This window comes from Canis aureus, chromosome 25 (genome assembly GCF_053574225.1).
Source record: "Canis aureus isolate CA01 chromosome 25, VMU_Caureus_v.1.0, whole genome shotgun sequence".
NCBI lineage: Eukaryota > Metazoa > Chordata > Mammalia > Carnivora > Canidae > Canis > Canis aureus.
In genome coordinates, this window is record NC_135635.1 from 13798386 (window position 1) to 13823485 (window position 25100).

General features: G+C 41.2%; 1 protein-coding gene across 1 annotated transcript in view; it reads left to right on the forward strand.

Moving 5' to 3' along the window:
• The first annotated feature begins 5361 nt into the window (after positions 1-5361).
• SLC2A13 (solute carrier family 2 member 13) overlaps positions 5362-25100 on the forward strand; it is a 360021-nt gene continuing 340282 nt past the window's right edge. Inside the window, exon 1 of the mRNA XM_077870447.1 lies at positions 5362-6182. Within this exon, the coding sequence (XP_077726573.1) occupies positions 5612-6182 (571 nt within the window). The 5' untranslated portion in view covers positions 5362-5611. The remainder of the gene's footprint in view (positions 6183-25100) is intronic.

Consider the following 25100-nt stretch of genomic DNA (forward strand, 5'->3'; position numbering starts at 1 on the left):
CTGCTTCTCTTTCTGCCTGTGTCTCTGACTCTGTCTCTGCATCTCTCATGAATAAATAAATAAAAATCTAAAAAAAAAAAAAAAAAAAAGAACAGTAGAGAGGAGAAAAGGATAGAATTTGGAACTTCAATACCATTTTTCAAAGAGTAACCATACATTCCTGATGCTGCCTACGTTGAATATTCAAATTCATGCAATAATTCATTTCTGTAGTATATAATAACATAGTCTGAGTGGGATTTTCTGCCATTCAGAATTGAAACTATATAAATACTGATACAATATTATTATCCTCCTTTTACAGAAGAAAAAACTGAAATTTAGACAAATAAGTTGCTTAAGTCACACAAATAAGTAGCAGAGCAAAGATATGAACTTGTGTTCATATAGTATCTAGGCGTACTCCATCCCCACTTCCCCGCCCTATTATTCGTTTAATAGAGCTCTTTCCCCACTCCTGTTATTAATACGGTGTTCTTCTTTTCTACTAACTTTTTTGGCTTGCCCTTTTTTTCTCAGAGAAAGAAGTGTTCCTTCTCCCGATGGCTAGATTAGCCTCTCCTCTAATGATCTCGCTCTTATCGTCCTTGTCTTCTTTGGGACTTGGCTCTGTCAATCATTCAGGCTGTTGATTTGTCCATTTCTTTTTTTCACTTCAGCATATGAGTAAATTCAAGTCATGCTTGACACCTCCACCCTTACTCTTAATCCTGATAACTCGTTAAGCTCTTCCTTCCTTTATTACATTTACCAATTGCTAATTTTCTCTTAATTGAAATCACTCTTTTCAAAGACTCTGCATGGGGAGAGGCACTGCAAAAGAGAAGGAGATATTACGTTGTATTACAGGTTCTATTCCTGGTTGGGTCATGGTTATTAATGGACAGGATCAATGTGTGTTAAAATATCATCCATGACTCATGCTTTCTTTTGTGTTTCCTCTCCATGTCTCCCTGTAGTAAGCAGATCTAGATATGGCATTGGTCTAGTGGGGCATGCTGATTGTCCTTTTTTCTTATCCTGCATTCTTTCCCCCTTCATCCCATCTTTCCTACTCCTCCTTAGAGCCAAAGAAAGGCAAGATTTTGGAGGACCTCCTAAGCACCTATTGTTATATTTCATAACCATGGCATGGGACCTACACTTTACCTTTGTACCTATTAACAATACAGGATGTTTATTCTGGTGCTGCTATTGTCTATTATATGTACAGAAAGGAGGAATGGGGGGATCCCTGGGTGGCGCAGCGGTTTGGCGCCTGCCTTTGGCCCAGGGCGCGATCCTGGAGACCCAGGATCGAATCCCACGTCGGGCTTCCTGTGCATGGAGCCTGCTTCTCCCTCTGCCTGTGTCTCTGTGCCTCTCTCTCTCTCTCTCTCTCTCTCTCTCTGTATGACTATCATAAATAATAAAAAAAAAAAAAAAAGAAAGGAGGAATGGTCAGTGGGGCAGGATTCTCGCATTACTGAGTTTCTGAACATACATTCTGATTCTCAGCAGTCACCTTTGACTCCCTCAGCCCAGCTTTATTGTGGCATGATTGATAAATAAAAACTGTATATATTTAAGGTGTACCATGTGATATATTTTTAAAATTTTTTTTTTTAGGTATTTATTTATTTATTTATGATAGTCACAGAGAGAGAGAGAGGCAGAGACACAGGCAGAGGGAGAAGCAGGCTCCATGCACCGGGAGCCCGATGTGGGATTCGATCCCGGGTCTCCAGGATCGCGCCCTGGGCCAAAGGCAGGCGCCAAACCGCTGCGCCATCCAGGGATCCCCCATGTGATATATTTTTAAAAATATTTTATTTATTTATTCATGGCAGAGAGAGAGAGAGAGAGAGAAAAAGAGAGGCAGAGAGAGAAGCAGGCTCCACACAGGGAGACTGATGTGGGACTCGATCCCTGGTCTCCAGGATCACACACCGGGCTGAAGGCGGCACTAAACCGCTGGGCCAGAGGGGCTGCCCCATGTGATATTTTGATATGCACATACATTGTGAAATAATGACCACAGTCAAGCTAATTAGCATACAGTATATTCATCACCTAATAGGATTTTTTGCGAAAACACTTAAGATATACTCTATTAGCAAATTTAAAGTATACAACATATTATTAACTATTAACTATTGTCATGGTGGTATACATTAGGTCTTTACCACTGACTTTCTCATAGTAATATTCAATGATTTTATATGAATTTTTATTCTCTTTGATGTCTATGCAATATATTTGATTCTCTCAGCTAGTCTCTCATTCTTGAAATTCTTTACTTGGTTTTTATGCCTTGTCATTGTACTAGCTACTTACGGTAACTCAAACTTGTTTGTTTAATGGTCCAGTATTTCTTTACTTGTCTTCTGGCAAAATAGTACCCTGGATTTCACAACCTCAGCCATATGATTTACTTCCACTCATAGCTCAAGGTGTGGGCACAGTTAGGCCCTCACTGGTCAACAAGCAATCTCTCAACTATGGTAATTGGGTTATGGATGGGCACATAATTGACCGATCCAACTGGATACTGTACAATGCATTTTTAAGGACTTCAGAGAAAGAAATCCTTTTTTTTTTTTTGACCCTTAGACATATAGAATTAGATCTTAGACCCTTAGTGGATAGAGTTTGGAGCTTCCTGTAGCCGCGTGACTGTCAGGTGGCTTTTGAAAATGGAGCTTAACTAGCAAGAAGCAGAATGCAGAGATGGAGCAAGGTCTCTCCTCCTGGTGACATCCTGGAGTTTGAGTCCTTCATCCAGCTACTTTGAAATCAGCCTATTATAGACTTTTCAGAGACAAGAGCTGATAAAGTCTCCCTTTTCCCCATGATTTTTAGCTTAAACCAGTTTGGGGTTTTTTCTCCTTTGCAATCTATACAGCCCAAAAAACAAAACAACCTCTGCATTTTATTGTGTATAGATTCATACATATAGATTCATAGGGAAATTTCTAGAAAGATAAATGTCAAAGGAGTAGGAGTGGTTATCTCTGAAGAAGGGGGGCTATTATGGCAGGAGAGATGATTGGGAAGAGATTTATGTTTTTTTTTTTCTTAGACTGCTTCACAAGGATCAGTTACTCATAAAGTTAAAAATAAAGAGCCAATTAACACAAAGACAACACTGTGCTACTAACCTCCGCCCCTCCCAACAACAACAACGTTTATTGATTTAGTAACCAATATATTTGTCTGATATTCAGGATCTATAGCAGTGTAACTAAAACCTCTCTCTTCTTACCCTCTTCTGTGGCAAGTCACTAGTATTCCTGGATGTTTGTAAAGCTAATGTACTTAAAACAGGGGCTTTAGAACTTACCTTGCAAACCAATAATGATGCTTATAATTATTATTTACTGTGTAATGGCAACCAATTCTATTTCAAAATACGTTTTCATGCTCTCTCTAGTCAATGAGTAGTCGCTGCACCATTTATCTGCTTTGCAAATAAAAAGGAAAAAAACAAAGCACAAACTAATCTATAGCTTTGTCTCAAGTTGCACAGTAAAACAGCGATAGTGATGGGACTCATGTTTTTTGATTGTCTCCTGATGAGCTTTCCATTTCTCCAAAATCTGCACCTGGGGCAGGACTTAGGGAACTCCGCTTAAGATTCTGCTCTTGTGCTAAAATGAACTCGTCTCCTTCCAATACCAAGGAGAACTCTACTAAATTTACTGATGCCTTTTTTTTTCATGTCATATTTCCTTTGAGATGTAACCTGGCCTTAGATACATAGATGCCCCGATGATACAGAACAGAAACATTTTACGTAGTTTACTGTTCCGTGACACAAAAATCTGAATTTACAGCAAGGGATGCTCAGGAGTACTCACTACACCTGCTTGGAGTAAGAGGCAGTTTGTTGCAGCTCAGCAAGAGCAACTGTTACCAGTATCCGCTGATTCTCATCTGCGGAGCCGGGCTCTTTACAAGAGGGGAATCGATTCACCACCAGGGGGCGCAGGTTTTCTATAGTAGACGTGGAAAAAGAGGCGCTCTCACCTGAATCTTTCCTGAAGTTTGAATATTAAAGAGTTCATTGCTCCAGAGCTAAAAGCTCTTTCTGTTTAACTGATCCCTGGGGATGATGATAGAGCCTTGCTTTAAAGCCACACAATCAGTTAAACCTTCTGAGCTCATTCATTCATTTTTCCCGGTTTCTGGAAAAGAAAGTGCTATAATTTGGAGATAATCATGACAGACAATCCAAATGAAAGCAATTTTGACAAATTCTAATAAAACTTTTTATTGAAGTAGGGATGACAAAATCCTTTTCTCTAAGAGGAAAATAGACTATCTTAGGCGTCGGGCTAACAACTTCTTGCTCCAATAAAGGAAATAAGGGCCCCGGAGCCCTAAGAAATAGAATCTTATGCTGCTTTAACTCATACCCTCAGCCTGAAGAATGAGAGCAAATTAGAGAGACAAGGTAATCTTTCTCTTTTGAAGTAGAACTGTGTAAGATGATTGACAAAGGACGTAAAGTGGAGGTAGGGGACTCAACAATAGGCAATTCAACAGTTTAAAAACTCGGTCACAAATGATGCCCTCTTTGCTTTGTTTCAGGGGAATAAGGCACATCCTTCTTTTTTTTTTTTTTTTTTTTGGTGAGCCTTTTGGGGGAGGAAGGTGGAGGATGCCTTAAATCACACATGGGATTCTAGGTGCCTCCTTTCTACCCCTGGGAAGTACCTGGTTATACACGAGTGGAATGCATTCATTAATGTAAATTTTCTTTTTCCACATCAGGGACTCATGGAAGGAACTTTGGCATTCGCCTGGGCCACATACGTTATCTCTGCCCTCAAGAATTAGGATGTACCGTGTCCTTACCATAAGCATGAGTGGAGGAGGTTACTGGCAGTGAGGGGAGACTGCCTATAGACATGGGACAGAGCACAGCCCAGGAGGCTGCAGAACAAACTCATTTATGTCACAATATTATAAAAGAAAGCGGGATCTATTTCCTAGGCCCTTCCTAGCTTTGGCCATCCGCAGTCTGTTAGAAGGCCCCTCAGGATGTTTGAAGGGGGTGTCTCCCTAGCCCTACTCTGGGAGCCTATTCCCTGGCCTTCCCACACTGGCCTGCCCCCCCCAGCTGCAGACGAGCCGATTCCTTGCAGATGCCAGCTCCCTAAATCAAGGAGCCGCGGTCAGAGGTCGCGCTAGGGCGGGAGAGGGCGGGAGGGGGCGGGGTCGAGAGGTCTCTGGGGCCGGAGCCGGGCCCCACCCAGGCGGGGGGCGGGGCCGCGGGAGGCTCCGCCCCCGGGCCCGGAGCACGTGACCGCGGCCCCGCCCCCGCCCCGCCTCCCGCCTCCCGCGTCCCGCCTCCCGCCTCCCGCGTCCCGCCCGCTCCGCAGCGCCAGCTCGGCAGGCAGGCGCGGGGCGTGAGTGCAGAGTGAGCCCCGCCAGCCCGCGAGTCCGCCGCGGCGCCGGAGCTCGGCCGCCCGCAACTTTCTCCCCGGAGCGGCGGCAGCCGGAGCGGGAGCGGGAGCGGGAGCCGGGAGGAGGAAGGCGGCGGCCGCTGCTCCCGGCCGCCCGGGCTCCCCAGCCCTCGGAGAGCCCGCCCGCGCGCCCGCCCCGGGGGGTCCCGGGCCCCTGCCCTATGTCCCGCAAGGCGAGCGAGAATGTGGAGTACACGCTGCGGAGCCTGAGCAGCCTCATGGGCGAGCGGCGCAGGAAGCAGCAGGAGCCGGACGCGGCGAGCACGGCCGGGGAGCGCAGCCTCCTGGCGGCCGCCGAGTCGAGCGCCAGCCTGCAGGGCGCGGGCGGGGGCGCGGGCGGGGGCGCGGGCGGCGGCGGCGGGGACCTGGAGCGCGCGGCGCGGCGGCAGTTCCAGCAGGACGAGACCCCCGCCTTCGTGTACGTGGCGGCCGTGTTCTCGGCGCTCGGCGGCTTCCTGTTCGGCTACGACACCGGCGTGGTGGCGGGGGCCATGCTGCTGCTCAAGCGGCAGCTCAGCCTGGACGCGCTGTGGCAGGAGCTGCTGGTGTCCAGCACGGTGGGGGCGGCCGCCGTCTCGGCGCTGGCCGGCGGGGCCCTCAACGGCGTGTTCGGCCGCCGCGCCGCCATCCTGCTGGCCAGCGCGCTCTTCGCCGCCGGCTCCGCGGTGCTGGCCGCGGCCGGGAACCGGGAGACGCTGCTCGCCGGCCGGCTGGTCGTGGGGCTCGGCATCGGTGAGTCGGGGCCGGCCGCCTGCCCTCGGCGCCCCCCGGGGCCCCGTCGGGGGATGGCTGGGCCCGAGAACGCCCGGCTGCTTGGCTGGCTCCGCTGGCAAGCGCGCGCGTGTGTGCGTGTGTGCGCGTGTGTGTGCGCGTGTGTGTGCGCGCGTGTCACCCCGCGGACGGGCTGCGGGGCCGTATTCGCTGCCGGCTCCCCCGACCCACCAGGAACCCTCCGCCGCCCGCGGACAAGCGAATCCGCGCGACGGGGGCATCTCCCTAGCGCTCCTAGGAACCTTGATCCAGCCCTGCCTGATGCCCCTCTAGAGTTTTAGGAGCGGGAAGATCGCTTTCCTGCGTTCTCTCCCTTTCTTTTTCTGCTGCTAGCGCCTTGCCTCTGGGGATTCCAAACTCCGAACCTCAGCGCAGACTTCAATTCCCAGTAAGAGGGACGCCCGGGTGGCTCAGCGGTTGAGCATCTACCTGCCTTCGGCTCGGGGCGTGATCCCACGGTCCCGGGATCGAGTCTCACTCACATCGGGCTCCCTGCATGGAGCCTGCTTCTCCCTCTGCCTTTGCCTCTGCCTGCCCCTCTCTCTCTCTCTCTCTCTCGTTTCTCATGAATGAATGAACAAACTCTTTTAATAAAAAAAAAAAAATCCCAGTAGGATAATTTTTTAAAGTTAATCAGGCGATTCTGGACTCTGTTCTTTGCCACCTGTACACTTTTTTCCTTCTCTAGTCATGTATTCTTATTTTTCTCTCTTTTTTTGATCTTACTGTTGTACTGCTGCTTGCTTTCATATTTTAACCAGATGAATTCCTTCTCTCTTTTTCTAACTTTTTCCTTTAAATCCATATCCACCCATTCTCTTTCGTTTTGCCTCTCTTGCTTTCCCGTTGGGAACCAAATTATCTACGAAAGGTCATGTTCACTTATTAAATTCATTTAGGAGCCACTCCCCCTGTGGATAAATGCCCAGCAAGATGGATGTTTGCAATTACTTCAAAAATGAAAGGATTAAGGTTCCCCTGGCATTGATTTTTTTTTTTTTTTCACCCTGGTTGCTGAGCAGGGGAGGCACAATTGGCAAGTTCTTGGCAGACAGGACCCATTTGGAAATGTCCTTGGTATTATTAGAAAGCACTTTTGAGGGAAAAGTAGGGGGTTGAGACATAAATCTCACTAGTAATTTTTTTAAGAAGGCTGCTGATGCTTCTTAAATGTTTCATTTTATAATTCAGTTTGTCTCCTTTAGAGTGCTGTTGAAGTATTTTTTTTTTTTCTCTGGCTGGGGCTTGATGAAAACTCTTTAAACCTGGGACTCCTAATAATTTGTCCATTCACCAACTTGACATGGTTTTCACTCCTTTCCTTGTAGTGTGTGTCTAAGGGGAAGTGAGCCCCAATTACACAGCTCCACATTTAGGAACCATGAGCCTAAACTTCAGCTCACTGCACTTCATATCCCAAATCTGTCGTCACTGACCTTCGTTTTATTTCACTGTTTCAATTAGTGAAGCAGGCAAGGCTCTCAGTAAAATATTAAGTTGGCACATTAAAGTCCAAAATGACCAAAAAGCACAGCTGAGATGAAACCTCTGTGTGGAGGAACTACCTGTGCCTTCAGATCCCGTCGATAAATAACCTGTGGTTAAAATCAAAGGGTCAGGATTCTTTTCTCATTATTTTCAGCATTCTCTGCTTGGGACGCCTGAACCACATTTATTGTTTCTTCTGACCTAAAAATAACATAATTTTAGGTGGCAAGGTTTGTTCAGTAAGACTGACTCTTGTGATTTTTGAAATTGAATAATGTTTTGCGGAGATCTTTGAAAGCTTTCTGGACTTGAGCTGTGGCAGGTATTGGGTATTTGGGATACTCTGTTTACTCCTTTTTTTTTTTTTTTTTATCTGCTGGGAAAATTGAGGTCCTGTTGTGTGTCAGGTCTCCACCCAGATGTAAGCCACAGCATGGTGAGGAGCATTTAACTCTAGTGAGAGTAGCAGGTGGGAATAAAGCCAGGTAGAACTTGCTAGACTCTAGAAGGTATCTCGTGGAGACAAGGGCTGATGCATTCAGGATCAGTACGGTTACCCTAACAGAGGGAAGCTGGAAGCTCTTCTTCATAGCAATGGTATGTTGATGAGTGAGTAGTGTTCTAACAGAGAGGGAGAAAGGACCTTCTAAGCCAGGGGGTGAGTAAAGACAGCACAGGGCATGCTTGGGGAGGAAGGTGGATGCAACACAGAGGATGAAGCAGGAGGCAAGATTGGAAAGGTTGATGTGCAGGAACTACCTGTGTGTCTCACAGCCTCCTTCTGCTTGCCTGCCAGCGCATCCCAGTTAAGACCTGGTCCTGATTTAGTCTTAGGGTGTGAGCCATCTCCTCTGAAATACACTCTTAGAATAGAAGCCCTGATACAAAGTATCATAAAAGCCACCTTTACTTATAAAGTGTAGAAAGCTAAATCAGGGGATCCCTGGGTGGCGCAGCGGTTTGGCGCCTGCCTTTGGCCCAGGGCGTGATCCTGGAGACCCGGGATCGAATCCCACGTCGGGCTCCCGGTGCATGGAGCCTGCTTCTCCCTCTGCCTATGTCTCTGCCTCTCTCTCTCTCTCTCTGTGTGTGACTATCATAAATAAATAAAAAATTTAAAAAAAAAAAAGAAAGCTAAATCATAAACAGGTTTTGAAATAGACTACATTTGGAATTAGGATTATGCACAGCATGCAATTGTACATGTAAAATCCTTAAAATGCGCAAGAATTACCTCCCAAAGGACAAGTCACAGAATTATTTTTAGCTACAAGGAAATGTGTCCCTAACATGAATCTTTTTTTTTTTTTTTTTGAGAAGGAGGAGGATGGGAGGACATTAAATCATTTTCGCTTGCTTAGTAGGTAAAATCTGGGTGAATTTCATGCTACTTTTTTTGAATAGTTAAATTTTATGCATGGTGGGAAGGTTTTTTTTGTTTGTTTGGCCCTTTTGATACTTAACAAATGATGAATAACAAGATGTGGCTTTTGCTGTTTTTTGTTTGTTTGTTTGTTTGTTTTTTAGATAAGTTTGCAGTGAGAATTTCTTCCACAGATTTACCTGTGGTAAATATAAAACCCATGGGAACAGGGCTTTTGTTCATTTTGTTCACTGATGTGTATTCCTAGCCTATGGGAGGCACTTACTAATTGGAATAGTGAGCAGAAACATTAAAAAAAAATTCCACTTCTGTTAGGATACCACTTTAAGAGAGGACCGTTCATTATTTAAAAAAAGTTATCAACAAAATATTTGAAAGGCCATCCAAGGGTTTTAGTTTCTAATACTTTAATGCAATCATTCATTTATCTATTCAACAAATGCTAATTAAGCTTCCATTATTGATTTCTGTCAGATTTGGCGTAGGCTGTAATTAGATAAAAATCCCACCCTGGAGGTGTTCATTCTCTTAATAAAATGGAAAGACCATCAACAAACAATTAAAATACAATAGAAGTTTCTCTAAGAGGTACTGGCAACAGAAGAGTAGGCAGTTGATTCTTTTAGGGGGAAGTAAATAGAACACCTAGGAGGTTTTACAGAAAAATACTGAAACTGGGATTTGAAGGGTGAGTAGGAGTTCAGATGTAGAGGGAGCTGGGAAAAGAGCTAATATTCAGTGCTTTAGTTCCTAGTAGGCATCCTGCATTACTTTACATGTGTTATTTCATTACACGTGTTATTTTAATCCTGACTGAAATAGATGGGGAACAGGTCCTCTTTTGCTGGATGTAGGAACAGTTCATAGCAGTTAAATGACAGGGTCACTGGTACAAAGTCAAGATTTAAAAAAAAAAAAACAGAGTCAGAGTCTTTTGCTGGGCATTTAAGGTAGCATTAACAGTGGGTATAAAGACCTAGAAAAATCAAAGCAGTATTTGAAGCATAAAGTGAGTGAAGGGTGGCAATGGGGGTGCTCATGAAACTAGGATGTTATTTTGGGGGGAGGGTTAGACTGAATAGGGATTATTTGGCAGTGCCTATACAGGGACAGTCATGGGAGGTTTTTAGCGATAAACGATGTGGTCAGATTAAACATCCTTTGTATTTGGTCTTCCCCCTCCCCCTTTTTTCTTTTAAACTCTTATTTTCTTCCCCAAACCTTCTTGCCTCTTTGAATTTTGTAGTATTAGAAAGCCTCTGCTGAGATGGTTACTGCAGGGTGGGTAAAGCCTAGCAAGTGGCCATGAATTACTGGAAAAGGAAGATTCCGTGGGGCCTTCAACAGAAACCTTTGAAAAAGATAAGCTGTAGAGTGTAGTTGATCCGTATTAAATGAGTCATGTCATAAAAGAAGCATCAGAAATTGGGTATTGGTGTTTGATTTAGTTTAAGGATTTGGTTTTCTTTTTACAACAAAATCATCTTACTGGGTGCTTGTTTGAATAGGGCATGACTTGAGGTTTTTTTTTCACCAGAGTTTCCTTTGGTTCCTCTGGTTGGTTTTGTTCTTTTCTTGCATTGAGTCCTGGGACCGACTGATTAGTCCTTTCTCCACAGTGTTGGCATTTACTCTACTGCTCATAATAAGCAATGATTTAGTGCCTGTGTAGCAAGTATCAAGAAGTGTCTAAACAGATATTCACCAATATTCAAAACCTTTACTGAGAACTGACGTATGAATTTATACAGCACTGGGTTTGTTGAATTAATCTTAGATTTCTATCACTTTCTCCTGGCCCAGTACTCCCTCTACTGGAACACAGTTTGTGGCTGCATATTGCAGCCTGTGATCAGTCTGTTATAACCCATAGAGTAACATTGTTAAAAAATACTTTTTTTTTTCTCCAAATAGCACTTTGAATTCTTATTCTGTGTTGCAAAGCAAATACAAAATCTTGTTTGATCAAAAGCAAGGAATGCAGGGTTAGTCAGAATCAACCAGATTTTTAAAATAATAGCTGATGTAATTTTATTTTTTGCCATCAAGTTTTTTTTCCTACTTACTCCCTGCTTACACCTCCCCTTCCCCTTTCAGTTTCATCTTTTAAAGCAGAATTTCTTTGTTGGATTTCTGCTTTCTACCTGTATGAACCTGACAGGTAAAGTAAAACTTTGTTTTATTTCCTCTGTTTCCTTGTTTTACACACATTGTATGTATGTACAAAGCCCCCTGTACTCTTCTCTCTGGTGGCATTGACATTGCAGGGGTACATTGAGGATTATGAGCTAATTACGTTTGCTTGGTTAATGTTGCAACACCCTCCTCGAGTGAGTTGTCGGTAAGACTACAGAAATCTGTTAACATGAGTTCTATGAAGTTGTTCATGGTATATCAGTATAAAACATTTCTTTTTCATCCATTCATATTTCTTTGTATATTTGAAGCTGAAAGTCAGAATACAGTCTAAGTTGGCTGCCTTCACACTGATGTCTTTGGCTTTAACACATCTAATGATATAGAACCTGGGGTAGATCTCAAATAGCAGTCTTTGCCTTCTTACTGAAAAGCCCAGGAGACTATTTTCCTTTCCTTCATGCATCCTTCCTGTCTACAACTTTTGATTTCTCTTAACTTTCTTTTGACCTTCACAGTAAGTAGTAGCAACACTTGAGTGGGAGGAAAAAAAAAAACTTTCATTGTCAGGAGGAAAATCTGTACTCACCAGAAACCCCAAAATGTTTTTTCCACATTTAAAATTTAATTTCCCCTGATGTAGAGAGAAAAAATTGCCAAGCTTTATAGATACTTCTAAACTTTAGTTGGGGGCACCTGAGTGGCTCAGTGGTTGAGTGTTTACCTTTGACCTTAGGTCACCATCCTGGAGTCCTGGGATCAAGTTTCACATCAGGCTGCCTGCGTGGAGCCTGCTTCTCCCTCTGCCCGTGTCTCTGCCTCTCTCTCTCTCTGAGTCTCTCATGAATAAATAAATAATCTTAAAAAAAAAAAAAAACCTTTAGGGGGAGTACTGCATGCTTTATACTTAGGTCTTTTATTAAATATTGGCACCACTGTTTGGATTGGTGTGGTCTGGAGCATGTGTCAGAAGCCACATGGCAGGAATTTCAATCATAGCACTACCACAGTATCACGGGGGGGGGGGGGGGGGGGGGGCACTGTTGTATGGTGGCACCAGCGTTCTTCTTTACCTGATGTCATCATGTCTCTGTCCTGCACAGGGAAAGAAAGTCTCAGCAGTCATTCCTCATGGCACAATGTGAATCAGCAATCAGTTTAGCTGCCGGTGCCCTGGAAACAATACCTAACACTTGTTCTGTGCTCCTTCCAGGCCAGGCACTCTGCTCAATGTTTTGCATATATTCATGTAATCTTCATAATAATCTATTGGACCATATGATATTTTTCCTTTTGATGAAGACATTTAGGCAGAAAGAGAGGAAGTAATTTTTTCATGGTCACAAAGCTCCTGAGTGATGCAGCCTGAGTTGGCTCCCAAGAGGTCTGGCTTTAGAGTCTGTCCATGCTCAACCACTCTGTGACACTGTCACTTTTCTCAAAATTAGCATAATTGTTTTCCATGATATTATGTGGATGTTGTTTTTAAAATATAAACTTTTTTTTTTAAAAAGATTTTATTTATTCATGAGAGAGACAGAGAGGCACACACATAGGTAGAAGGAGAAGCAGGCTCTCTGCAGGGACCCCGGATCACGACCTGAGCCAAAGGCAGACATTCAACCACTGAGCCACCCAGGTGCCCCTAAAATATAAACTTTTTTTTTAAAGATTTTATTTATTCATGAAAGACACACACACACACACACACACACACACACACACACACAGAGATGCATAGACACAGGCAGAGGGAGAAGCAGGCTCCACGCAGGGAGCCTGACGTGGGACTCGATCCCGGGTCTCCAGGATCACACTCCAGGCTGCAGGCAGTGCTAAACCACTGTGCCACCGGGGCTGCCCTAAAATATAAACTTTTAAAATAGGTTCTTCAAAGTACAGCCGTGGCATATCAAGGAGTGGCAATGAGAAAAGCAAAGTTGGTTAGGCCTTTCTTTCCCTTGCTCAGGGCTTATAAAGGATGCCTGTAATCAGGGCTGCTGTGTGGAATGCGGCTCTGGGAGTTCGACAGCATGGAGATACTGCCTATGGTACAGCAACTAAAATTTAAAAAATGCCTTTTCTGCTTTCTCCTTTAAGCTTATGATCTCTTTTTGGAATGGGCTTTTCCATGACATTCTCTCTACCCCTGTCCCACAGCCATATTCTGAGTGATGACTTTGTTGAGAGCTAGGGAGACTAAGATAAAAATAGTCCCTGTTTTCAAAAGACCTAAGTCTACTGGGAAAGACAAACATGAGAACACAGTAATGTGTTGTTAATCCTATGATAGAAGTATCTGTAGGATATTTCCTCGTCCTTCTAGGTCCAGCTTTATTGTGAAAGCTTTCTTAGTTGGTCTCTGCTGCTCTCTCTTAAATAGGTCTTTTAAAAAAATATGTAGACTGAATGTATAAGACTAAATAATGCATAAATTCAGTTCTCAACAGGACATTGCTATAGTTGAACACTTAGAAACTTCAGGTATGTATTTAATTGTTGCACTGTTAATTCAGAAAGTGTAGTAGCATGAGGAAGCTTGAAGCCTCTGACTCACACCCTGGCTGGCCACTTACGACCTGACCTGGGTGATAGTGTTATGTCTAGTGCTTCAGTTTCCTCATTTGAAGAATGGGGATAATACCCATCTAAAGGGTAGTTCTGAGGATTAAATGAGTTTATCTTGTAAATTGCTTTCACGGTACCTGGCAAAGTAAAGCATCACTGTTTGTCAAATACACATAAGCTGTGTAACCTTGGTAGATTACCACCATGTGCCTCAGTTTCCATGTCTCTCTCTCTCTCTCTCTCTTTTTTTTTTTTTTTTTTTTAGTTTCCATGTCTCTAAAGTGAATGTTATGATAACGCTTAGGAAATAAGGTTGTTGTAAAAAAAAGTAAATGAACTTGTGCATGTACAAGTACCTGGGTATTAATAAAACGGTAGCTCTTGTTACCAGGTGTAGCCATTCCCATCCTCACTCTACCAATATTTTACAATCAGGGGAAATGATAGTTATGATAAACATTAAAATCTAACAATTTTAACTGATGAGTAAAAATTCCATAATATAAATTGAACAAATTTGAAGGACAGAATGAGTAACTTGAAATTGGGACAGTACTGTCTTTCAGGTGTTTAGTTTGTATAAGATTTACTTTTAGCAAGACATTTGAACTCTTGAACTGGGATCTTTTTTTTTTTTTTTTTTTTTAAATGTTGACTTCTTTTTGAGACAGTTCTTTATTTTCTTTTTTTTTAAATTTTTATTTATTTATGATAGTCACAGAGAGAGAGGCAGAGACATAGGCAGAGGGAGAAGCAGGCTCCATGCACTGGGAGCCCGATGTGGGATTCAATCTTGGGTCTCCAAGATCGCGCCCTGGGCCAAAGGCAGGCGCCAAACCGCTGCGCCACCCAGGGATCCCATTGAACTGGGATCTTTGAGAAGATTATGAACATAGGTCCTCGGGGAGAAGGATACTTTTCTAGTGGGGGGGAGGAAGGGAGGAGAGCAAGCAGTTTTTCTTGGCTAGGTGTAGGAATTGAATAAGAAAATAGCAAAAATGTGAACCTATTTGTTAGAGTATAATCTTGGCTTGTGGTAAGGGATTAGTTGGAGCTGTGATATTAGATATGTCTTATAATACAGTATTTCATATGCTTGTTTATAGACACTATAGTTCAGCTCCCAATGGGAAAGATATATCTGCCTTTTAAGAGGCAAAGAATGAATAGTTTTAATCAAACCGTGAAAGTAATAGCTTTGGAATAAAAAGAATTTTGGTAATAGAAGCTTTTATATAAAATACCATTATCGTATTTTTGGGCTTAGTTTATGACTCCATGTCAGGCACTCATTCCCTACAACATAGAAAATTGGGAACTAAAATTCTATGCATCGTGTTCAAGGACTAAACCATGACCATTTAATGTTTGGTTAGCAGCTGCTTGGAGTTTTAAGAGAAAAGTATAATGACTGAAAATAAGTTGCGAGCACATCTAACAGTGGACTTCATAGATTCTTGAAATGCAGGTATCATTATAAATTAATATTAGGATAAAATCTGAAGCACTTACTGCCAAGCCTACCTGGTTCTAATATTTCTATAAAATCATAGAGAAAATGACTTCTGATACTCCTCCTTCCATTATTTTTGGACAAGCAAAATTGGTGTCACGTGGCCATCTGTGATTTTGTAGGTAAATAGCGTGTATATCTCAGAAGTTGTGCAGGAACCACAAGCCTCCTCACCTGCCCAGCAGTTAAGTTAGTGGGGCTGGAAAACATGCAGAAAACACAAAACCCAAAACTATTCCTGTCCTTTGTCATGCCGGTTGAACACAAGCTTGTTGGGAATTCTTTTCTTTTTTTTAGTTTTTTTTATTTTTTATTGGTATTCAGTTTACCAACATATACACCCAGTGCTCATCCCATCAAGTGTCCCCCTCAATGCCCGTCACCCAGTCACCCCCATCCCCCGCCTACCTCCCTTTCTACCACCCCTTGTTCGTTTCCCAGAGTTAGGAGTCTCTCATGTTCTGTCTCCCTTTCTGATATTTTCCACTCATTTTTTTTCTCCTTTCCCCTTTATTCTTGTTGGGAATTCTTACAGAATCTTTCATTTTGTACTTATCTGTTTTAAATGATTTCTGATTTTAAAATTCATCCAAAAAACCTAGAGTTCTAACAATATGCCATTTTTCCTTGAATTTTGTCTCTGAAGATCCCTAATCTTCATTTCCTGGGGTGTAATGCTTACTTACAGGCACCTTATTAGAAGTATTGTAAAAATTCAAAATATGGTAGATCCTGAAGCCAAAGCTCATCCTTTATGCCTGTGTGTGGGTGTGTTTTATGTGTAGTCACTCATTAACCAAGAAGATTCATATTTTCTGTAGTGCAAGTGAATTAAAGGAAATGCAGAGAGGTTAGGTAAATCACTGTAGGTAACAGTACTGATATTCAAATCCAGGTTTCTGATCAAGGACCAATGTGTGCCCTAGCTCTCCATTATATGAGAAATCCAGTTCTTGATTATGAAAGCTAAAATAGTCACAATGATATTTCCTACATTAGTAGATGGATTTAATGTACTTCATGTAACTTAATTACATGTGTGTAATTAAAATCCTCGTAAGGTACTTTGTGGAATTCTAAAAATGATTGTCAAAGGAATGGTGATGAGGTTGGTGGAATAGTAATGAAAGACTAGATAGAAATTACTCCAGATATACAACATATTACTAAATGGCATAATCGTATATTATTAAAGTCAGAAGAGAGATGAGTAGAACGGAATAACAATTTCAGCAATAGATCCAGCTATTTGTAGGGGTTTAGTATTCAACAAGTCAGATAAGACCACAGGTAAGAGAATTATTAAATTAGAAAAGGAAATAATATGAATAAAATGTAAATGAAATTTAGATTTTTCTCATTAATATATTGGTTTAAGAATCTAAAGTTAAAAAATAAGAATGGAGTGATTTTCTTTGATCTTTTTTGATGACATGGTTCATTATATTTATTATAATTTTTGAAACCTTCAGAGATTTTAAAAACAAGGTGACAGATTAGAAAAATATCATGGTACATTTATCTAATGAAAAATATGCTCATAGCATATTAAATAGACTATTTACAGCATAGTAAATGTGGTTAGTAAATAAACTCTTAGAAAAGTGTTATTAACCTTGTTAATAATTAGAAGTGAAAATTAGGGTTACATCATACTTATTAAATTAGCACATTGGGAACAACTTGGCTAGTTGTACCTTAGGAAAAGCTTTTCTGATTGTAAAATAAATTGGAATAATTTTTTTTAATTTTAATTTTTTAATGATTTTATTCCCGTAGAGAGAGCGTGCACATGCAAGAGAGAGCACAAGCCAAGAAAAGGGGCAGAGGCAGAGTGAGAGGGAGAAGCAGACTCCCCACAGAGGAGAGATCCTGACGCGGGGCTCGATCCCAGGACCCTGAGATCATGACCTGGGCCAAAGGCAGACACTTCACCAAACTGAGCCATCCAAGCGGCCCTGGAATAATTTTTTTTGTAGAGAATGTTCTACATAATATCCTGGCATGTTTAACATGTTTAATTCATTTGTTCTTTTGTTCACTAACTCAATAAGCCTATTTTGAAGTATGATAGATATTAGTAGCAAATTAAACACTGCAGTAGAGAAGTTAATAATGTCAGGTCTATGCTTTTGGAATTCATTTGTAAACTGCTGATGTTCTTTGATCTGGAAATTTCACTTGAGAGGTTATAGTATAAGGAAATAAAAACCTCATTTTGTGTGAAGATATTTATAGATGTACAGTATGTAATTTTAAAAAACTGGGGGAGGGGTGCCTGGATGGCTCAGTCGGTTGAGCGGTCAGCTCTTGATTTCAGCTCAGGTCATGATCTCAGGGTCCTGGGATCAAGCCTTGCATGGTGGCTCCGGCTCAGGGAGTTTTCCTTGAGGACTCTCTCTCTCTCTCCTTCTGTCCTCATCCCCCTGCCCTCGCTTGCTTGAGCTTTCTAAAAAACAACAAAAAACGGAGAGACGGGGAGCCTCTAAGCGATTAGGAAATGATTATGTGGGAGAACATTACATGGCCGTTAAGATGAAACCATGCATTCCTGGGATACATCCACATCCACAAATAAGCAGCCCAAAGAATGGAATCTGGTTAACAGCTATATAAGAAAATCATGGCTGGACTTAGAGTTTGAAATAAGGCATAACATTGTATATGTAGTTGACATGTGGCAAAATGGTTTTTAACTTCTGTCACTATTGTCTTTATATATTCATTATTATAACTTCACCTGGAATTCAGATTTTTGTTTTAGGATACACAGACACATATATAACAAAAGACTCCGGTGACAAATTTTTTTTTCAAAATGAGATTTTACCTGTTATTCTACAGAATGAAGTTTTTGGGAAATGACAAAAATAAGGAATCCAGCCATATGAGAGTTGCTTAAATGTATTTCCCCCCTAACTTTATAACTCCTTGGATGAGTTAACAAGACTCCGTGATGTGTGATGTACATTTCTTGGATCTTACTATTTTATGTATCCCAGGAAAGGATGTTGCTTACTTTATCACTGAGAAAAATAGAAACAGTGAGCACGTCCTCAGACTTCCTCATCTCTGCATCCTCAAATGTTCCTGCCTGCACCTGCCAAATGCTCTGCTTTCTTTCTGTTCCTATGAATGCACTGTCCATGCTCCTGCCAAGTGCAGCCTCGCACTCATGTCTGAGAGCTCATCTCCCCTCTCCTGTTCAAAGCCATTATCCCAGCTATTTCCCTCTTCTATTGCATAAATTTTCCCTTTCTACTAGATCATTCCCATAAGCATGCTCAAATTGCTGTTGGTTTTGCCATCTTTAAAAAGTCCTTTCTACCTCACTTCATCTTTCAGTAACTATCTCCTTTTCTTTATGTGACACAGTTGCATGTATTCCTTCTCTTCAGTTCCTCTCTTCTCATTCTTTTGTGACCTCTTTTCAGGAAGGGTTTTGCCCTCACCACTTCACCAGTATTGCCCTTGTTAAGATGACCATGCTCTGTGTTGCTCATCCCCAAGACAGTTCTTGGGCCTAATCCTACCTGACCTGTCACAGGCATTGGACACGCTACATGGTGCCTTCTTGAGGTACTTTGGTTTCAAGGACGCCACCCTCTCCCTCTTGCCTTATGCTGTTCCTTCTCGTCTCCTTCAGCGATTCTCCGTCTTTCAGAGCTCTTGCCTTTGGCAGGCCCCTCTCGGAGCTTGGAGCTCTCCTTTCTTCCTCTGTTCACATTTATTCCTCTGGTGCTCTCAGCCTGGCTCCTAGCTTAGAATGCCTTGTGTTTTGCTGACGAATGTCTATAATCTCAGCCCACACCTCTTTCTTGACCTACAGACTCTGGAGCCCAGCGTCTCACCCAGCTACCTGCTTTGCCCTCCATCTTCCACATACCAGGTGAGGGCATACTAGGTATTTGACTCCAAAGTCTTGGAGTCCTCCCTGACTTTCTCCCATGCTCTGCATCCAGTCTGCCTGAAAATCTTTGAATCTACCCTCTAAATACAGATAGGATCTAATTTTCATCACTTCACCTGTGATCTAAAATGGCATCTCCTACTTGGAGCATTGCAAGTCTCCTGTTTACCCTTCCTTTTCCTTGACACCTCTGCCGCCTTTTCTGCATTTGACCGCCAGTGATTCTTGTAAGATATAAATGAGATCATGCTACCTCAGTGCCACTCAGTGTGCTACCCTCCGTGGCTCACCAGCTGTCTCAGGAAAAGCCAGTGGCCTGCAGCACTGCCTTATTCTTGTCTCTCCCTATTCCTTTTTTGATCTTGTTCTCTGCTATTTTCCTTCCCTCCTGCTCAAAGCTGTCCTGGCCTCCAGGAACACACGTTATCCTTCCAGACCTTTGCACGGTCTAATTCTTCTTCTGGGAAAACACTCCTCACATATCCACGTCATTCCCTCATCTTTGCATTTCTATGGTTGTCCTAAAGTTGCAGACTCCTGCAACTGGTACTTCCTACCCTATTTTTATTCCCATTTTTTATTACTTATTTTTTTACGTTCTGTTTTTTCTCCTTGCTTTGTTTTTCTCCTGTTTTCTCTGGTATTTGTTACTTGTATTCCTCCACTAGAATGTAACCTCTGTGAAAGCAGGTTTTGCTTACCCCGTTTTACCATTGCATTGTATGGCACCTCACACACAGCAGTCATTCAATAAATGTTTCATGTGTAGATAAAAGCAGTATAACTCCGGTGAGTAATTTTTGAGCTGAGATTGGATTATGTATGCATCGGAGATGTCATGTCATAGGAAATTTGTGCTGTAGAAGGGGTTAATTAAATATTCTCTAGGGTTACTTCTGATTCATGTCTGTGGTTTCAAACTTTTTAAAGTAGTTGGGAAAAATAGATATTTTTAAGTTCAGTTAGGACATTTAAGCCTAACCTTGTTTTCAGTACCTTGGACTAAAGCAAATCCTTCATCAGTCTTGCAAGTCCAAAAAATGGAAGTTGACTCATGTTTGAGAAACAGAGACTCCCATGGATGCTCTTAGGGTAACTACGTTGATGAATGATGGCGGGAGTATCTGGAGTGCAAATTTACTATGTGGTACATGTGCTTCTTTAATGCTGCCGTTGCTCTAATGTTTGTTCTGAAAACGAGTTTTGTGGGAAGGATTATTATGATTTAGTAGTTGCATCTTTATAGTTGAACTTGGAATTAAAACAAGATGGGAAGGGCATGGAGAGTCCGATTTCACCCCTATTTGAAGAGGCCTAATCAGTTTTTCCTGAACTTGAGGTCGTCTCTGCTTCCGGTTTTCAAAATTCAGTGACTCTGTTTCCTGGAGAATGCTGTGTTTGGAATTTGAAATCTCATCTTTTTCTCTTCTTAGTACTCAATCCACATTTCATATTCTTTTTATGGATTTCATTAAGTAGTAAAATACTGGTTGTTTAGGATTTAAAAAAATAAAAGCCACTTTATTTTCCATTATGGATCTGGTTGTAAAGTTAAGGGACAAAACATATATACAAGTGTATTATATAATAAGTTTTAAAAGATGGTATTAAATATATGGAATTTTAAAAATAGGTATCATGATCTTGAGGTTGCTGTGATCCTTAAAGTTTCTTTCAGTGTAATTCTGGATATGAAAAGTGGGGTTATGATTCAGGCAAAGTCACCCTGTGACTCTTCATAGCAATGAAGTGGCATGATCACTAGTAATTGTGGTAGCAAACAAAATAATCAAATAATGCTATAAATACCTGATTTAAGCCAGATTTTCCTGTTTACCATTCTTTGAATTTTTTAAGGACTCAGAATACCTGTGAAACCATTCTTGTTATCCCATACTTTCTTTTTTTTTTTTTTATCTTTTTTTTTTATCCCATACTTTCTTACGCCTTTCTCTCTACCACTTTTTTTTTTTTTAAGATTTTATTTATTTATTCATGAGAGACACACAGAGAGAGGTAGAGACAGGCAGAGGGAGAAGAAGGCTCCATGCAGGGAGCCTGATGTGGGACTCGATCCGGGACTCCAGGATCACATCCTAGGCCGAAAGTAGGCGTTAAACTGCTGAGCCACCCAGGGATCCCTTCTCTCTACCACTTTTATTAAAATGTATTATATTTACCATTGAACTAGATGGTTTTCTATAGGAAAATATGCAAGGCTCAGTAGTACAGATAAAGTCAGCCTGGAACTAGCCAGTCTGGCTTCACAAAGAACTTCATAGGGTTCTTAGGTGGGTCACCTGGCAAGTACTTTCTGTTAGAAGCTTAGTATGGTTCCTAGTACTTGGTAAATGTCCAATGCATGTTAGCCATTAATGTTTTGTTGTGATTGTGTTTTCATATAGCTGTCTTCTCTGCCATACAATAAGTTTTAAAGGTATGAAGAAGACCATGTCTTTTTTTTTTTTTTAATTTTTATTTATTTATGATAGTCACACACACACAGAGAGAGAGAGAGGCAGAGACACAGGCAGAGGGAGAAGCAGGTTCCATGCACCGGGAGCCCGACGTGGGATTCGATCGATCCCGGGTCTCCAGGATTGCGCCCTGGGCCAAAGGCAGGCGCCAAACCGCTGCGCCACCCAGGGATCCCGAAGACCATGTCTTTTGCTCACCCTTTTTAAAAATCCCTGTGGCCTGGCCCAGTGCCAGATAGACGACTGGTACCTGCATTTGATTAAGTGATCTGAATTTTTCCACCCATTTTATCTCTATTGTAGACAGACCTCAACATCGTGAATTGGTGAGCAGACTACATTGAATAGGTTTTCCTGGTACATTAGTAAGGAAAATCTTCTGTCGAGCTATGACTTGCATGGTAGTATGAGTGCAGATGGAGGAGTTGCCTAGTTCCACATCCATAGATCCTGGCTAAATGGAGAGAAAATAGGAAGTGTTCGTGGTGTGATTTGAACTTTGAAATACAGGACTGGACAGAAAGCAGTGGAAGTTAACTTCATCAAATGTATGGCATGCAGCTACTCTTAGTTGTCAGTAGTTGGCCAATTTAAACTTTAATTGCCATTCAGCCTTTTGTTAAGGTATACAAAACCCAACACAAGATTCTAACAGTACACTTATTTTTAGATTCTATTTCCACCTCCTCCTGTGAAATAAATAGGGACAAATAAGTGATACTTTAATAATGTCAACATAAGTAAACTTTAAAGAATCTAATGACACTCATAGGAATGAATATGTCCTGTCAGTGTTTACTGCACAAAGTATAATACGTAAAGTGAAATTAAGGGGTCTTACTTGTATAATACAAAGTTTTTACATGTATACATCTCTACCAAGAATGTCTTAGTAAAGATTGTGTGGCAATAACTTCATTTGACTTTTCATAAAGTAATATGAAATAGCTACAAATGTATATTGTGAAATAACACAAATGTGTATTGTGTAAATCATATATTGTGAAAGAACAGATGTTGAGGTTGGAGGAAGAGCTCATTTTAAAAAAAATGAGCTTCTTAACCTAATTAAGAAAAACATGAATGTTGATAAAGAAACACATAATTTTGTGACATTCATTTGGTAATTACACAGTCATTTATTTAATCTTCATCTGTGTAAGAGATCATTATGTTCTGGGGCATTTTCGAAATTATATTTTTCTAAATATAGCACCCATTTTCAAATATTTAGATGTATTAAGCATTCAGAATAATAGTTATAAATAAGCATTAGAGGTTTGCATATAGATAGCTGCTGTTCATAGTTAAACTTATTTGCTTTAAGTGAGTAACTAGCTGACTTAATCCAACTTGGATTAAAGGAATTTGTAGATGTGAACTCAAAGCCACTCTCAGTACATTTTTTTATTACCAAGAGGTTATGAAAATGATCCAGAGCTCATACAAAAAGGCAAGTAGTGCCTTAATTGTTCAAAAGGGAATGAATTCTAGGAATTATAGATCAAAAGGATGACATTAATTTCTAGCAAAATTATAAAATATTATTAAAGGGAAGATTTGGAAGCATTCAGAGAAAAGTCTGATGTTTACTAGGAGCTTTCTTTTGGGTTCACTAGGAATATGTCTTAATTAGACTAACCTCACTTTTTTTCTTTGACAGCATTGCTGAGTTGGTAGATTTAGGGAAATTCTGCAGGTAAGGAATTTGATATACTCTTCTTTCATTTAACACATTTAATAGAATATTTACTTTGTACTGGGTGATAAACAAAAACAAGCTATATTAATCCGGGGGCATAATGACAACAAGTAATCTCTGAAATCTGGCAGAGAAAAAAATGACATGACTTAGCTGGATGCTGTGTCAGGATTGAAGAGTAGGCCCAGACAGAGGTCTCCAGTGGGATGCAACCCAGAGCTCAGTCTTAAGTGCTCCATGCTAATCAAATCTGGGGAGCCCAGAACAAGCTAAGTGGCTGTTATACTTAACAGAGTTAGTATTCAAAGTATTTTCAAGATACTAGCATGCTCTTGAAAAGCAAGAAAAAAATAGCAGGTAATATGCTTATATGTTCCTCTTATACATTTTAAATATGTTTGCATTATTTCTTTTAACCCTCACTTAGACCTAGCCAACAAAGAAACATACTCCTCTGGTGAATATCCAGTCACTATGAGCAAGCAGTCTACATATGGTACAGGAACACCTGTCCAGGAATTGAAGGAAAAATCTTCAAGGGGGCAGTGTCTTTCTTTTAAACTTGCTATTAGTATTTAGTAAATGTTGGTTTGACTCAAAACACCTGAGTCATTTTATTTTATTTTGGCTCCCTTTAAATCATTACATTTACTTTTCTTGAGTGTAATTTGAGCCTCTCTTTATGAAATCAAGGAATTATTTTATGTTCTGATAATTTGTAAAATATGAACGTGGCAACTGTGGAAGCCACACATCTCTGGCATCCTCTGTAGAGCGCCTCAGTCCTCTCTTGACTCTTTAAATGATTCATTCTGCCACTTGCATGAATCCTCTCAAGAAAACCAATTATTTAGTGTTCTTGAGGTGATTGACTTGCAAATAATCTTGTGCTCCTAAGCACTTCTTTGGTGAATTTGCCAGTTTCTGCAAACCAGGAATTATTTCACACTTGCTGTATTTGTAATGGAGTTATTTAGATCAGATATTCAGAGATTAATAGACTCTCAAAACCAGGAGGTGCAGGCACCATACTAAACATTTTACGATGCTGGGATAAACATTCGTCTTCACTTTTGTCATTAAAAACAAACAAAACAAAACAAAACAAAAAAACCCCACAAAAAAACAGCCCAGAACAAACAAAAAAACCCAACAACAACAACAACAGCAAAACTTCACCAAAGGAATTCTTGTGAAAATAAAAGCCAGTTTGGTCACATGCCTTACCCGAATCTTGACACACTTGGTGGTTTTATTTTTTAATAAAAAGGTTGGCATTTCTCAGACGTAAAGTGTGAATGAAAGCAGTGTTAGGATTTCTTCAATGTGGTGTAGTTGGCTGGATCAACGCTACTTCAGGACAAGACCTGTAGCTCTTCTCCAGACAAATTAAGACCCCCAGGGCCCACCCATATAGGACTCTGGAGCTGTGATAGCTGTTAAGACTTTCCTTAAAAGGCAGCAGTCGTTGATTATGGGGTTCAAAAAGATATTTTGAGGAATCTGTGATTTTTCTCTCAACAGTTGAATTAGTCAGGTGCCATGACTTCTAACTTGTAATTCCTTTTATTGTGTGATGTCAAAGACTTCAGAAAGAGAACAGTTTTAAAATAAAGTGGTTCAGTAAAGGCAGTGTTTAAATGCCATCTTTTTCAGTTTTGATATTTTAAGTCCTGTGAAGCAGGTATGTGTGTGTCTGTG